Here is a 16530-nt window from a genome sequence, read left to right on the forward strand (position 1 = left end):
TACTTGGAAAAATCAGACATAGAAGCGCGTCGCTTCACCAATTTGCAGTGTTTCCATTTTTTGAGTGGAAGAACGCTCACCAAGAGGACCGCCTGTTCCTGCAAACGCCAAATACGAAGCTGGAAAGCCGTGAAAAACACTTTCAAGAGTGCTACCGTGAAATGCAGTTTCCTCGGAAGCATGTGGATTCGGCTTTGGTTTGCTTTTCTTGAATATATGCCTGCGCACAAGTACAATTAACGCGATAGGGCAATCTGACTTTGCCAAAGTATCACAGCTCGTGCGGTCTCTTCGCACATCCTGGAGGCTGAATATTTCTCACATTTGGATAAACGCTTCCGTGGATATATCGCTGCTTTCAGTAGTTCGCTGAGTCGCTCCTTGTGAGCCTTCCGGAGGCCCCATGCTCAACGCTCTAAAAAGATTAGTGAGGGCGTTGCGAGGTCCCTCTGAAGGACTTGATTGAAACTGGTTAAGCGGTGTGAATATGATTAATAAATCAAAGAGTATGAGGCCTTTGCGCAGCGCATCGACGCAGCCCGGTGGGGCTCCTTCTGCTGAACCAATTTGGACGTCTACTTTGATCAAAAGTTCGCGTAGATCTGGAATGCTTAGCGCGTCGCAATTCAGAGCTTTAAAGTGTTCTGGACAAGTGCTTGCTTGCAGCTGAGCACATGTTTGCCGCTTGGCGACTGCTCAGAGGTAAACAACGTCAAGAGGAAGACAGCAATTAAGTGCCAAGAGAGCAAAAATTCAAACTAAATGGGCGCCAGTCAGTGACGCTTATCGACCCGCATGTGTTCAAGAGCTTACTGACGATAGTTTCAAGTAGGTGTTTGTCCCCAAGGGCATCGACTAACTCTTGCATGTTCGATTTGGCAGTGGCCACTGCGCACAGAAAACAGAATGCCGCACACTCTGGAACGTTAGCTGTCCTGTAAAGGACAGTCGGGGCAACCGTAGTAGGCAACGTGGGGATAGGCTTGCTCACTAGATGATGGCTCCATAATATCTACCCCTTTTGCCTGTCGAAGGGGCCTGTCGAGAAGGTATAACTTGAGTTCATCTTGGTAACCTGAAGCGCTTATATAATTATAACAGGAATATTAGGCTCAACCAGGTCGCTGCATGAAAGCTAATTGCTGTCAGCCGCCAGGCTGAATTTACAGTGGTAAGGAGTCACACACCGTCAACATTTCCTCGTGGCGCATTTTCGCTGGCAGTCTTATTAGGCTTCTTTGCTTCTGCGTTGGTTAGAGGGAGGGAAATAATTGCAATGGCTAAGAAGGCCTTCAGTTCAGTAAGCTTCATTTTCTATGTAGCTGCAACCGTGTAGATTTCTCCTGATTGAAGAAGCAAAGATGATATATTCTGGTATTTAGTAATATGTCGCTTTGGTAGAGAGGGTTCAGAGCATGGAGGCAGAGGGAAAGGCAAGTTCAAGCCCCTTGCCCTTTTGCAACAAGGGTGGCTAGGTATGCAGCTACAGAACAATAAGACAGAGGCTTTTCCAAAGGCATGAGAAGGGTACCCCTTCGTAGTGGCAGTAGGATCAAAAACCATCAAGTTTCAAGTGGCATATGATCCACAATATTAATTGGTGGGCGTCAAAAACTATCCTCGAGTTGAAACATCGAGGACGGCGATTTGGCTGGAGACAGGGCTCGACGCAAAAGTCACGGCGATGAATTTGCACTCAAGCAGAGACCCAAGGCAAAATACACAAGCGACATGAAAAAGTGTGATTTTATAATGAGTTATTGGCTGTGTTCTTCACTCAAAGGTCACCTGTTTTGGAGAATGGAGGGAAAAGGAAGGCACTTCGGGAGAGCTTGTGTCTCTGTCGGCGCCGTTAACAAACAATTAAATCTGTGGATTTACCCTCATAAATCAGGTTCACAGCTCAAACTCCAAGTGCATTTGTTGTGTTGTGTTTGCGTTTCAACTTTTTTTTTGAAATCCTAGCAACTGATGTGCCGCTCGGCTGTTGGGTCCCCGTGACCCCCAGACTGCCACCATCGATCAGCAAGGGTGTAGGCCCTCTATAAGCCTGGGCTGTCACACCTATTATGGCTCTGTATCTGTAAAATGACAAAGGTGGAAATTTGTGTGAGGACTTATTCATCGCTTTTTGTTGCGGAGCTGCGTTGTGTGTACCAAAGCTTTTGAAGCGCTGCCGAGCATGACCAGCAACACACCATGGACAATGCAACCCGCTGATTTAAAAATTCAGCTTACCAGCGTTTTTTCCCGGGACGGTCTGTGACTAACACTAAATTAAATTATGTGCTTAGGCCTTCAGGAGGATTCGTAGTGACAGGCAAGGCCACCTCATCGTACCTTACAGCCGAGTTGACGAGTGTGCAGAGCTGCCCCTCTACGAGTCGTTCGCCTCCTTAAATACACATAGTACTACTGGTGGCTTTACAGAGGCTCAAATCTCACACTTATATCGTGTTTTATTCTCACGTTTCCGACCTTTGGGAGAAGGTGTGTTGCTCGTTCTCCGCTGCCCTACACTGCTAGAGTCAAGCTGTGTGACAAGCGATCGAAATTGTCTCCCTGTGCGGCATGTATATCTACTCTATCGCATGCAGACTAGTCACTGAGAATATATGTTGCGTACTGCATGCTGCATAGCGAAGTCGTCATTTTCTCAAGAAGGCTGATGAGCGTCATGTCGCCACTGATAACAACGACAGAAGCTGTGACAAGCTACTCTAGCTCTGCAAAATAATTAGCTGGAGTACACCTAGGCTCACTTGACTACCGCGAATGGGATCTAGGCACACGGGGATTTGCGCAAATATGTACTAATGTGCTACTGACAGCGCATGTCTTCTGCTCTTGTTAGTAAAGGTGCGGGATTGCGATTCAACGTGATTCAACGTGACTCAACTACATGAGAACCGATTATGGGTTGGCTTTTGCTGTGAAAGGCCCGCATAGTCACCCTGGGGATGAAGTCCTTTCCGTACTTTCTTCGCCTTCTAACTGTGCGTGTCTATGTCCCACTAGTGTGAACAACCCTTGAGTTCGTGAGCAAAACCTGAAGAGCACAGCGTTCTCTGCTGCTTCTACTACCTGCTGCACGAGTAGGGCGCCCTTCTGGCACTTCCTCTACATTCGGCACCTGTCTCATAAAGGAATACCAAATGATCCATAACCCGTCATCCTTCGAGTCTCTCAATCGAACTTCCTCAAAACGTTCCCAATCACAGTTCTCGCTTCCTTGACCCGATTGCAACGGTGCTCCCCACCGGTGCCTGCATTATCGCCAGCCCCGATCTTAGGGTATTCGCAAACACTTCTAGTTTGCGTATACTATCTTGCTGATAAATTGCCTTACGTCGTTACATAGTAAGACGTTTCTGCGCTCGTTAAGCACGTTAAACTCTTACAGGTCACCAGCTAGATACCCTCTTAAGGTCACCAGCGAACCCTATTGTAGTCCCTGTGCACTACACAACCCAGGTCGTTAGCAGACCAAACTACATTAGGGAGCGACAAAGTTAGGAGCTACCACGTATTCAAGTGACTCTCCATGCTTTCTGAAGTGTGGATTGAGTGACGAAAATATCGGTTGCCCTATTTGGATGAGAACGCCTGACAAATCAGTGTTTCAGCGCAAAGTCTGCAACGCTAGATGAATTCAGTATAATGTATTGTCATCTGGACTTGTGGCAGTCTTCATGTGCAGCCAAAGCAAAAATAAACTTGAAGCTTTTTGATGCCGAGGAGGCTTTGCTTTGTGTAACACCACCTGACGAAGTGCCCTCCAATGATGCATGCGGGATGCCCTAGGGGATTTTTTTATGTCTTTTGTTTTCTCTCCTGTTTCATACGGATCTGGGCGTCGAGCCTAAGGGGCATCTTAGCCCTATACTCCTCCACCTTCCACCATAATATCTCATTTCCAATTTTTATAACTATGTGGAAGTGTAGCGAGGAAAGATACACCTGGCGTACACGAGCCAACAGGTGGTGGTCTCGTTCGGCACACTTCCAAAAAGCCTGGACTTGGGAGATAATGTGCATATAAGTGAACCAATTAAAAAGCAAACATGAAAGCTATTCCAACTCTTACAAAAGCGTAGCTCTGAGTGTGGTTAGACCCTGCATGCTATGCAGCCAGGCCTGGGGTTTGCGGCTAGCAGCAACTCTCGGTGCTGGGGAAACTGATGCGCACAGCGCGAAAATGTAGCCCACAACTGGCCTTTAGCATCAGAATATTTTAAATTTGCTAAGACAGAGAATAAAATCAACAAACGGGCGAAGGGGCTCACTCCTGTGGCGGTAAGCCGTACTGTGTTTTGCAGTTCTGCTCAGAGTTTGGGGCTGGCTAGAGCTGCACGCTAAAAACAACAAACGGGCAAAGGGGCTCACTCCTGTGGTGGCAAGCCCTACCGTGCTTTGCAGTTATGCTCAGAGTTTGGGGCTAGCTAGAGCTGCACGCCCACGCGGGGAGGAAGGAAAAATGAGGGAATGCAGATACACCCCGAGGAAAACAACAATAGAATGACGTTGTTCAGACCCTTGCAATGCTTCAACAATGTCTGGAATTGAGTATTGACAGCTGTGAACCTCTGTAGCCAGAACAGGAGAGACGCGCAAGAGCCAAACTGTGTTTTGCATAATTGGGGCTGCTCCGGGATTACTTTCGTGGATCCCATCACCACGAAATCGTCTCGGTTTAGCCGCTCTGAACCCAGGGATCTGTGGCATGTAGCATTTTGAGGTGCGCTGGCCAATCACCTGCGGAACAAGAGCACGATAAATGACTCAAAAGCCTCAAAAACGCACTAACTAAGTCACGCAGGGCAGCAAGGCGCTTGACAACCCTGAATTTGCCTTACAAGGTCACCACAAACACCGTCTAGGGGGATGAGTTGGGAAGGTAACAAGAAAAAGCCCCTTCCAAATGGGTCAAGTCAAAGAGATCGCCCGATTGAAGCGGGCGTCGAAACGTCTGCAAGACTCTCTTCTCCATTTTATAGTGAAAAGGTGGACTCCAGTGTAGCAGAGACGCGGCTTTTGAAGGTAGGCGTCAACCCACGCTTGTAGATTTCCGAAGCACGAGCGAGAGGTTGCCGTAGTTGTAAAAGCTGCAGCAATGCCCATGACATGAGCTAAACAGGAAAAGAAGAGTTCACTTGAGACGGAGCTTCTTGCCTCGACGACTGTCAGCACGGAGGCTAGGAATGAAGAAAAGATGGACAGAAAGCATGAGGTATTAGGCTCTCGATGGTGACGAACTGGAATCAACACCGCGGTAATAGTTAAAGAAATTGTATAACGAGCCGGAAGAGCATGCGAGGACTGTGCAATGTGTAAAATGGGGCTATGCTTGGCTTTTAGATTGCTATGTGTATAAAGCGCTTCTTGGCATGGGTGCATTGAGCAGCTTCACGTGAGGCGGTGACACGTGCCTTGCCTTTAGAAGATTCAACAGTTCATGGCTGCCAGTGTCACATATCGACCGCGCTGTTATAAAACTGCCCATATGATGCGGAAGGACATGGCTAGCGAGCAATTTCTTCGCTAAACCCATACCTTATGACCTGGTCGTAGGACTGAGCTGGCTAGCAGACAGACTATAAGGTGTCCCGGTGCTTTCAATCCGATAGGACACCTGCGTCAACGATTGGAAGTGCGATCACTCGATCAAGAGGCGAAACAGACAGGGAAGCAGGATAAGCATTTGGAGAAAGCGCGGGCACGGACTCCAGCGTATGACATGATGTCCCAACAGGTTTCCCAGAAAAAGACACCGGAGGTGGTCACACTCTTTTCTGCTGTTCTCAAACGCTACGAGACACACCATTTAGCCAAGACCAGCTTGCCTGTCAAGAAGCTAAAGCGCTAGGCTCAGATTAACATGACGCATCAACGTAGTGCAGTGCAGGGACTCAACAGCATATTGCCTTTACGGATCGCGGGCAAGATATCCATCATTCACTTATGCAACGAACGTCGAGAACCGCGCACGCATGCCCTGGCAGAGCATTGCTGGAGGGCTCCTGAAGCTTAGCCCCACCTCCCACTCTCTTCTTTCCCACAAGGTGAGGCTGACGATGAAGAGTCGCCTCTGCCCAGCATTGCCTTCGAATATGCGCATTTTGGAAAGCGGTTAAGACCACACAAACCGCAGAAGGTACCCCTGCAGATAGTCGATGCACTCTAAAAGCATCAAACTGTGGTGCCAGATATTTTACGAAGAAGGCAGCCACCAAAGCGTCGACACGATAATCACAGCATACCATTGCCAAGGAAGCTCCCTTCTTAGAGCGCGATACACACGATGCCAGCGGGTCTACTCGCATTCCATAAGCAAGATATGATGAAGCTGCTAATTATTCAATGATGGAACCGAAGTATATCCCGAGTTATGCCTCTATTGCTTGTAACGAATTCGTCGTATCATAGCAGAAAGTGTGTATCCTCACTAGGAAACTGAACGTAAGCGGGAGCAACCGGACAGCAGCTTGAGTGGCAGCGAAGAAATTCGAGAAAAGCAGATGGAATGGTACACGGCGGCACGCTGAACCGTACCCGGAGCAACAGGCACAGCAATAGACGCATAACACAAACTCCGAACAGCAGTAACAACAAAGCAGCTGCCTTGAATAGGACGCTGACAGGACGAAGTCACGGAGACGTGGCCAAAAAAGTAGCAGAACAAACGGTAAAGGAGAAAGACGCAAGTTTGTATCATATACAAGCGAAGCGCCATGGGAAGGAGAGAAGTTCCAGTGCACAGCATTACACCATTGCCAAGAAATGGCCTTCAGGGTCATAGAATCCAGAATATGTGGTTTGAAGTGCTAAATACAGGCAACAAACACGCAAATTGAGCTTGGTGTTGAGCTATGAGGCGTGATTTCCTCTGCAATCGTGCCCACGGATTGGAGCTTGCAAGAAACACTAAAGCTGCGGAATATTGGACGCCCACACAGTGAGAAAGATATATCGATAAAAGATACATGCATTTCTGGAATTCGGGGCATACTATGGTATCATCTGCAATGCTTAGCAATGCCTTAAATTAGTACTGGTTGGTATGATCCCGTGTGGCCGAAACAAAAGATTTGAGCAGCAGCCAAGTTGATATCAGCTCACCACGCTTACGCTCGTTTCAGTGTACCCTAGGTTTGGCGCTGTGAAAAACTTTCTTCGTTCGACATAGTTGTTGATACATCTCAACTGGCTTGTGAATGTCAGTAAGACACCGCCCACTTCTTGTTATTTTCTTAAGGACCATCAAAGAGCATTAAATAACATACCCTTCGAGAGTTGATTTTGCTCAAGTTTGCAGTGCAAGGTGGGGCAGTGCCCTCTGCGTGGCCGCTAGCTTTCCGCGGCCACTATGATAACCAGCGTTCGGACCTTTGCGATACAATTGCTGTCTCCTGCGCACGTATTGAAACTTTTTTGCCCTCGTGTTGAAGTCGAGCGTGAAGTCGCCCACGGTCGCGAAAGCAATCGGGATGCCTTTCGACAGGGACAGCCTCCCGTTGACAACTCCCCTAAGAGAAAAGGCCCCAACCATCCAGCAACTGCCGCCTGCACGATTAAATAAGATACTGGGTCATACTATACTTTTCTCATTGCATCGGCCCCTCACCAATGATTTCCTGAAAAGAGTTTTTTTGAGTCTCCCTTTAGGGGCTTTTGGCGCTCTTCTCCATACTATGCCTTCGACAAAAAATCAGTAGAAGCTTTGTTTTCTCATAGACTTATCACTTTATGGCCTGTTTAGCCCCTATATTTCTCGTGTTGCACTGCTTTCGTAGACAGATCTAGTGTTAGCCTTCACTTACAAGAGGCCATCCTACATATCCTAATCTATTACGCCTGGACGACTAGGCTCTGATATGACATGACAAGACTTCATATTTTCTTTGCTGAAGATAGTACATTCTATGTCTTGGGCAAGTGCTGGCCAGGCAACATCTTAGAAAGGCTGGAGCATCGACCAGAGTCCCGTGTCGGCAAATAATAAAGCGGAGGAGATGCGTTTTGTAAAAAACCAGTCTACTCCTCTCTACGCCGTAAGCTGAACTTAATGAGTCACAGTGTGTGCACGAAACCTGTAAACAGTATTTGGTTCACGTGGAGGGTTGGTTCTGCTACGTTTTTCCAAGGTGTGTTTTTCTTTGGAGGCATGTTCATATCCTCGTGGTCTGGTCGTAAGGGAACAAGTTTTGTTAGTATTCCTGTTCGAATGGTCTCTCGCACGCCGGACGCTCTCCAGCGTGTTGTTCTGTGCTCCAATTGCTCACCTTTTGCTCAAGCGCACGCCCATCCTGCTCGTATTTGCACAATGAACGCAGAACCTGATCACCCGAGGACTAAGTCCCCCTGCATGGTATTTACTTTAAGCTACTATTCCAATCTGTCCATTCTAAATTGTGTGACACTGAAGGCAATTTCTGAGCTGCATCGTAGTGCGGCGCATTACAATGCCACTGAGGAGCTTGCTCGTTATTGCATTGATGCTCATGAAGCCAGCAGAATATCTGGGTCTTCTTCTTGCATTGTCTAGCTAAATCTGCCCTATTTATGCCGTGGATTGGTCCCAAGCCTTTGGCCATGACACTGAAGGTCCTTTGTTCCAGGTAAAAGTGCCATGAATTTTCCATTTAGTACCTTAACTGTACTGTGTGGTGTGTAGTACCTTGTGGAGTCTTCAACAAAACGCTGGAACATCACGCTTTATCTGCATTAGAGAATGATGAGGGCTACGAGATTGCATAAGAAGTGTCTGCAGGGTCCCCGAGTGGCTTGCCGGCTGCAGTTGTTGACAGGAGCCGCCCAGCTTGAGTGCTACCTCTTGGTCTTGATGAGTTTACCATCTGTTCGCCTGCTCTACCTTAGTGAGATACCCTTGTTAGCAAGCTTGGCCGTTTCAATTTGATTCTAATTCCGTTTCTCTTCCTCCCCGGGCTCAACTTATGTAGCATTAAATTGCTCCAAGACAGCGTAGTGCCTCATCGCATTATTACAGCGATGGGAATTCTGGCACCGGTAAGAATGCGCCAGTAATCAGAAAATTTAATAAATATGGGTCAGTTCAAAGTAGTTCATTAATGCGGGAGCAATGCGCCTACGGACAGCCACTTGAAACCGGTCAACTGTTCCTAGCCATTAGCTGCGATGGGGAAGCCGATCCACATGACGCGCTGCTACGGAAAAATATGACTCGACGCTAGCTTTCAAAACTCCAAGATTTCGACACTCAATGTTAAAGCCTTTTAGTTTCGCTAACAAACCTATCGCCTTGGCTTTAAGCCACGCGTTGCACCTCGCAAAAACGCCTGCCATGCGCGGGGCTCTCACCCTATTTCTGATCTCAATTGCTCAGATCAAACTTCAGTCATTTATATTTTGAGGGGAGTTATGAAGGACGAATAATACGAGAATAGCCCTATATTGGAACCGCGCATACCATCTTCCATGCGTGGGGGCGCTAGGGAGAAGGTTAAACCACGCCGCTACGCCAGGGCACATGTACGAACTCTTCCAGCCACACATTGCTCATGAAATAAAGGCATCACAGCAGTTGTGAAGAACACATTGCGCATTCACTTGATGGGCAGACAAGGGTGCACTGGCAGGAGTGCAGCGACCGTCGAAAGGGCGTACGGAGCACCTGCCGCAGCAGCAGCCTGCACATGTGACGCTCCAAATTGTCGCCAGTTTCATCAGGATAGTCAACCTACAAATGTGACATTTTTGTGCATCTCTGCCGAGTTCTGCTGGCAGTGGGTGCCGCTCATTCCCCTTCAAGATTTTGTGCAGGGCAACAGCGAGGCCGACAGTGACTGGGCGGCAGCAATTGCTACCGGGGAAAGACAGCCGACGCATCGCCCCGAATTTTATACGCAGTCTGGTGCCGCATCTTGAATCATATAAGCTGGAAGCTTTCCCTGTTACGATTTGGAATCATCCTGGGATTATAGACGTGAGCTCGCCATACATGTCGTGCTCTCCTGAATGTGGGGGCAAGTCGCGGTGGAGTTTGGACGGAGTCAAACCCACACTTTTCTGTTTGTATATGTTTATTTCTCTAGCAGATTGTTTAGTACTGCATGTAGTGCTGTGAGTGTTGCAGTGTCTCGACAACGTGCATGTGACTGCGGGCGCTCGGGCGTTGTGGTTCATAGTTTGCGGTCTAAATAGAGGAGAAGTTTTGCCGTGTAGTGCATTCACATCTTCACCAAGGTCTCTGGACCGCTTGGTCATGTTCCTGAAGATTCTACTAGTAAACTTTTACAGTCGCTGCCGAGGTTGTGCTTCTAGCGGCATGCAGTGGCAAATGCCACTGGGGAGTGAGTGATGCTCTTAATTGTTAAATTTGTCGTGCAGATCCAGCGCAAGCCACCGTTTTTCCCCGGGTGGGGCTCACTCTCGGGGGGTCTTGACGTCTTCGGGCCCTACGACCGAGGGTTGCTCCAGTTTGTTCGCTGCTGAGGCCTTGACGATCTACGGCATCTGAACACATGAAAATGCTGGAGACACTATGGCAGCAAGTGCTGCCGGTGTTTACGGAGGAATTTTGGGCAGAGCCATTGAGAGCCCCGATGATCAGCAGGAGCTGCCGCCACTTGGTGTGGGGCGTGTGCCTCGCATACATACCTTTGGTTATTCTTCTACAGAGGATGCATGACATGAAGATGAAGGCACATAAACAAAGCTCTGTTCCTCGAGCTCGTGTTGGACCAGTTCTCAAGGCGATCACGTGCCTCTGGAATGTTCTGCTCTGCATTTATTGTTTCGCCGGCTTCTGCGCTCTGGTAAGCCTTGAGCACAAGAACATGGACACAGATATTATGGAACCCTGGTTGCCTCCACTGCGCGTTTGGCTTTCAAGCTCAACACTTCTCGTTGTGTTGTGCTGAGCAGATGTGGTCGTCGCCTAGGCTCTTCAGCACGTTCGCATTCCCTTCCTCAAAGTATCCTCCACTGACAAGACTAGTGGTTTGTGTTTTCTGTCTGGGAAAGGGCGTGGAGGTCTTCGACACTTTTTTGCTCTTCCTACGAGGGCGGCGGCCGTCTTTCCTGCACTGCTATGCACGCGTAGCAGTTGCGTTGTATTGCTGGCACGCACTTTATGCGGATGTGCCTTTCGCACACGGCTTTGTGGCAGCGAACTTGGCTGTGCAAGTGTTTGTTCATGCGTATTTTGCTGCTGCGGAATTCGCAGTGACCAAGCGGTAAGCTGACTAAGCCGCGGTGCAGCGCAGTGTAGGTTCCGTTTGTACCTCGACTGCGTTGTTAATCCTCCACGCGTGGCACTCCAAGTGCTCCACTTTTTGCTTCTGTGGTGCTTCCCAGGCTATTCACATTTTTAAGGTCATACATCACCTTACTCCAGCTTTCACAGATGTTCTTCGGCATGTGCATCAGCTCCCATGCCATCTACCATCCAGAGGTTCAGCAGAGCGCCCTTGCTGTATTTAACGCAGAGCTGTAAGTGCTACCCGGAGGTCATAGTGCCGAAGCTAGGGGCCTTCAGCGATCTGGCCTGTGGTGACTAGTTTGCGTTGTGTGTTTGTGCGTTGTATGGCTCAGCTGCTTGGCTATGTACATTTCTCACGCCTTTCTCTTCGTCAAGTTTTACATTGAGGCCTTCTGCAAGGAGTACCGCAGCATTGAAGCAACATTTCTCACTTTCTTCCACGCTTTTGCGGTGGCAGGACTTGTGAAGCTTGTGATGCACGAGCGCTGCTGGGAACTCTTTGCGGATGTGCGCCAGCTTCCCATTTTGCTCCAAATAGTACCTCTCGAAACGCAGTAGTTGTCCTTCGAGGTGCGCGTTGGCTGAGTCTCCACATGGTCGCCGACTCTGTGTTACGCAGACAATGCTGCTCTATATTGTTGGAGGTTTGGGCATTACCTGTGGAGCACACCGGCTATGGTCGCATCGTGCGTACAAGGCATCTGGAGCTCTTCGTTTTGTCTTGATGATGCTCACTTCTTTGGCGAACCAGGGGTCTATCTTCCACTGGGTACGAAATTGGGATGCACTAGTGGACAATGAGCATTAACATGTGTTCTCGGATATGCCACAGGTCCAGTTGTGTTGGCTTTTGATGTTGATTTGCGTGTCCTGCAGTGCAGGGACCATCGCGTGCACCACAAGAATAGTGATAAGGAAGGCGACCCGTACAACGCCTCCAGGGGTTTCTTCTACTCCCATGTGGGGTGGTTGCTTCTGAAGAAGCCTCCGTCCGTGAGAGAAGCCGGGAAGCAGCTGTGCTTTGACGACTTGATTGCTGTGAGCGGCAACTTGATCCTGGATTTGTCGCTGGATTCGTCCCCTAAGTGTCTGGCTTTAACGGTTTTCCCCATATATTCATTACTTTGTGCTCACTATCCCTGTGCAGGATCCGTATGTCCGGTTCCAACACAAGATGGACCCTTGGTGGAACCAGTTTTGGTGCTTCGTCGCACCTGCAATTTACGCTTACTATAAGTACAACGACTTCTGGGCAGGTTTCTTTATACTAGGTAAGGCGCTGATGCGCTGTGGTTTTCCCAGTATGCTTGTTCATCATCAGTTCTTTCTAATCGGAGTGCATTTTACCGATTGTGATACATGATTGTTTGCTGCCCTCAGGTTGTTTTCGCTGGTGTATCTGTCTTCATGCGACGTGGACGGTTAACAGTACAGCACATATCTGGGGTGATCGGCGCTACACTGTGGAAGGCAACCCGTGCGAGAGCTGCTTCACGTCTCTTGTTGCTGTCGGGGAAGGCTGGCATGACTGGCATCATAAGTATCCCTATGACTATGCGGCATCAGAAGGGGGTGTTCTCGACCAGTACAATCCTAGCAAGCTGGTGGGTCGACGCATCATAGTACCTCCTTTAGAGATATCGAGCTCTTGGTGCCCTTTCGCACTTAGTGATAGATGAGGGTACGGAGATTGTGCAGGTTATTGACATTTGCGCGCGGCTCGGGCTGGCTTGGGATCTGCGGCGCGCCACTACCGCTTGGAAGATGCTCAAGGCAGAAAGGGAACAACAGTCAGTTGTTAGGCAACAAAGGGACGCGGAAGCACGCAAGAACTGTGAGGCTCTGGCTGCCGTACATAGCCTCCGCGAGGTCGTACGCGTTAAAAGCGCGCACACAAGCACAATCCAGTCTCTGGTACGTATTGAAGGCCTATGTGGACAAGTGGCAGCGCTCCGTTGATCCGGCACTGCCGTCCAAGGCATTTAAATTGTATCACCCTTCTTAAGCAAGGTGATTAGTACGGCAGCTCCCATCTCTTTGTGTGATTGCGGCTGCTTTGTTGTACGCATTTATGTGCAGTGGAGCCTCCTGCTTGATGTCCTTTTGCTATGCGTCGCATACGCGCTCACCTGGTGGGCGTACTCAGCCTGTACATCGCGCCTAGGCAGTGCGCCACAAGCTCTGATGGAGGCGTCTCCTTATGTATTGCTTCCAATACTTCTTATCATCAGCAGCACTGTTTTGGGTACACTCTTCTTCTCATTGCTGATGCATGCATTCGTGGCGGCCAACGGCACCTTCAGCAGCAGCCGCTTCCTTTCTGACATTGTAGGTGGTTTGATATGCGGCGCGTTGATGATTCCCTACCAAAGCAAGCGATTCAATGTCCCTGGTGAAACTCCAGCGCTAAGGTACGGAAAACCCGTGGAGTCCGAGTTGCGCAGTTCTAGAATCCGAACAAATGAGGGTTGCAATACTCCCTCTGCCTTCGTGGAGTGAGTCCCACGCGACATTATCAAGTCTGCTTGAGGTGCTGTTGCTGGAACTCAGGCCGTTCTTGTATAGTGCAACATTGGCCATCCCTCGGCTTCCCGGCTGGTCTGCAGCTCTCGCGCCTCTATTTTTGACGCTGTTCGTCGCCTCTACTGTGGTGGTTTTGTTGTGGCGAGGGCACTTGCTACTCGTTGGCACATTTTACTTATTGCCGCATCTTGTGCTGGATATTTGGACTGCTTATTACTTCTTGACAATGGAAAAGAAAGGCCCTCGTGAGTATGCATATTTTGGTCAATAGGAGGCCTCTGTAGGATGTTTTTTGTGTTTTTCCTTTGAGCGATTCTGGCCATTTTTTTTGTTTTGTGTTCGATCGCAGACGACGTCATGAACAACAACTGCAAGTATGACTTTCTTTGTGTGGCACCTTGCGCGCTGCGCTGGGTTAAGGCTTGCCTAGATAAGAGACGCCACGACGATGAATCTCAGCTGATGCGGGCAATACACGTTCTACATCATCGTCCGCTAGATCTTCATCTGCTACAGGCAGTGACATTCGAGTAAGTCCTTTTTGCGCATGCATTTACCTAATTTCGTTTCCGCCTTGCACATGACACTTGAAGCTTCAACCTTCAAGGCATTTGAGTTATTTCGCAATGATATGCCTGCGTACTTATTCCATAAGATTGCGATATATACCGCGCTCTTCTGTTGCGCTGCAAATCCCAGGGTGCCGCTTCACCGGGTCCAGGAGGCAGTATGTTACTTGAAGGAACGTGTTGAGTCGATGCCGGCGGAAGTCTTCAGCGCTTCACTTTCTGACGGTTTTGCAGTGGTTAATCCAGACTCTCGGCCTGAGTATTACAATTCTTTAGGACACCAGCAGACTCGCCGGGCTGACGAACAGGGAGCGCCGGCGAATGGAGAGGTGGAGAAGAAAGCAAAGGATTTGGATGAAACGCCGTTTGCAGCATCCTCTTCCACTCTTACAAAACGTACCAGAGCCGTTGGCTCGTAACCGGAACAGCCAAAGTTCTGCATGGTGGCCGTTGGTTTATAAACAGTGTTGACGGAGCCCTGAGTTGTGCGAAGAAATGCCGGTTATCGTAATTGCAAATCTCCAGAAGTCTGGTATAGCCGTATGATGGTAGATGCCTTATAGCACGCTGATGAGCAGTCTCTGACCTTATGCTGTTTCGGGCAGTGTCGCGGTAAACCGTTAGCGCTTGCAGATCGCACTGTTAAACCAATGTGTTGCACTCTGGTTCCTTTATCTGTTTGTAGTGTGAAATCTCGGGCCTACAGAAACACAAGTCCTTGGACAACAGGACCGTGCATGCTTGAAGTTTAAGCGACATGAACAAAATTCATACGACAGGGGCGCATGTCACTGTAGAGCCGTGGAGCCAGGGGCTTCTTGCTGCTAAATTTGCCACGCAGTCGAGCGCCAAACATGTGAGGCAGATGGTCTCTGTCGCACGTGGGCTCATGTGACGCGCCCTTAACGGTTTGCTATGAAGAAGCGTTTCTGTTGAGCAACTTTGCCCATGTAAGTTGCTCGAGTCATTCAGGGCCAGACAAGTTCGTGGAAAAATACGGTTGTGCTTAACACGCCTGAAGTGATGATGCGATATTGTCTTACCGGAGTAGTCAGCCGGGCAAACGAGGACTTTCAATGTACAACGATAGTGAATTTACATTGTTTTCTACAGCAACATAACAGTTCCTGCCGGCTGGTACAGCCTGGCAGCCGTATCGAACAGGCCTTCGGGTAAACGTGACTGTTGTGTTGCTGGATCTTCCTTGAGGTGGCAATAACGCGTCATCTATCGGCTGCTTCGGAATCATTATGGGCAGTTGATAGACGTTCGCTGATCAGCCGATTCCTTGCTTGGACTGCCCGTTTAAGTGTTTCGAGCACTGTTGGAGTAGTGTGTACCGCAGAGTGAGTGTCGTTGAGATGAACACTGCAGTGTGTAGTGGCGCGGCCAGTTCTGCCTTGAGGGGTGGCAGGACACTTTTCTTTCATAGAGCTGCTTAGTCCTTACGTAATGGCCGTTGCATACTCAAGGTTTTGGGAGAGCTCTAGACAACTCTCCGCTAGTTGAGTGGTGCATGTTGCACTTACGTACGATCGAGGCGTCATGTGACGGAGGAACCGCTACAGTTAGCTCGGTGGGGATTAGAGCTGTCAGTTTGCTTGTGCACTGCAAAAGAGACGAAGGACTCATATCGCTACGAGTTGCGAGTTCACCGCCAGCTCAGATGAGTGGTGGCATAGACTTCTCGTGCACAGCGGGAAACCGGTAGCAGTTAGAAACGATATTGAGCTGAGACGCCCCTTGGATGTCTTTAATACCTCCAAGACAAAAGTATTTGGAAATGACTAAACCAATTCAAGGAGCAACTACATGTTTTCTAGAGATTATTCTTATGCATGGCGCAGCCCGATGGCGGCTGCGCCTCCAGGCCCCGTGTAAACATACACTTGACTGTTCCCCCACTGCGCATCTTCCATTTAAAGAAATGTTATTTGAGAAGACTTCTTGTGTCTGTAGCAAGGCAAGCTGTTGTTTCATTTCCTCTTCAGCACTGCACTCTTTGTCACCGTTCGCAGACGCCATTCGGATGCTGCGGCGACGCAGCAAAAACACCAAAATTTCACAAGACGCCAACATAAGCACGAAGTCACCCTAAACTAAAGAGTTAGGGCATTCATATTTTAAGTCAACTGTTTCTGGTCTTCCCCATTTTCGTGTCCGTCGCACTGGTCTCTGAATGGAACACGCTGTACC

General features: G+C 49.0%; 1 protein-coding gene across 1 annotated transcript; it reads left to right on the forward strand.

The window, feature by feature from the left end:
- Positions 1 to 11386: 11386 nt before the first annotated feature.
- ETH_00013640 (fatty acyl-CoA desaturase, putative) lies at positions 11387 to 14753 on the forward strand (the record flags this gene model as incomplete). Its single annotated transcript, XM_013378453.1, has 11 exons — positions 11387 to 11472; positions 11575 to 11749; positions 11862 to 12011; positions 12119 to 12280; positions 12390 to 12513; positions 12623 to 12846; positions 12941 to 13156; positions 13322 to 13653; positions 13793 to 14010; positions 14115 to 14295; positions 14465 to 14753. The coding sequence occupies 11 exons, from the start codon at positions 11387 to 11389 to the stop codon at positions 14751 to 14753; spliced, it is 2157 nt and encodes a 718-aa protein (XP_013233907.1).
- Positions 14754 to 16530: the final 1777 nt, after the last annotated feature.

The sequence above is a fragment of the Eimeria tenella genome, genomic scaffold (genome assembly GCF_000499545.2).
Source record: "Eimeria tenella Houghton genomic scaffold, Eth_scaff87, whole genome shotgun sequence".
NCBI lineage: Eukaryota > Apicomplexa > Conoidasida > Eucoccidiorida > Eimeriidae > Eimeria > Eimeria tenella.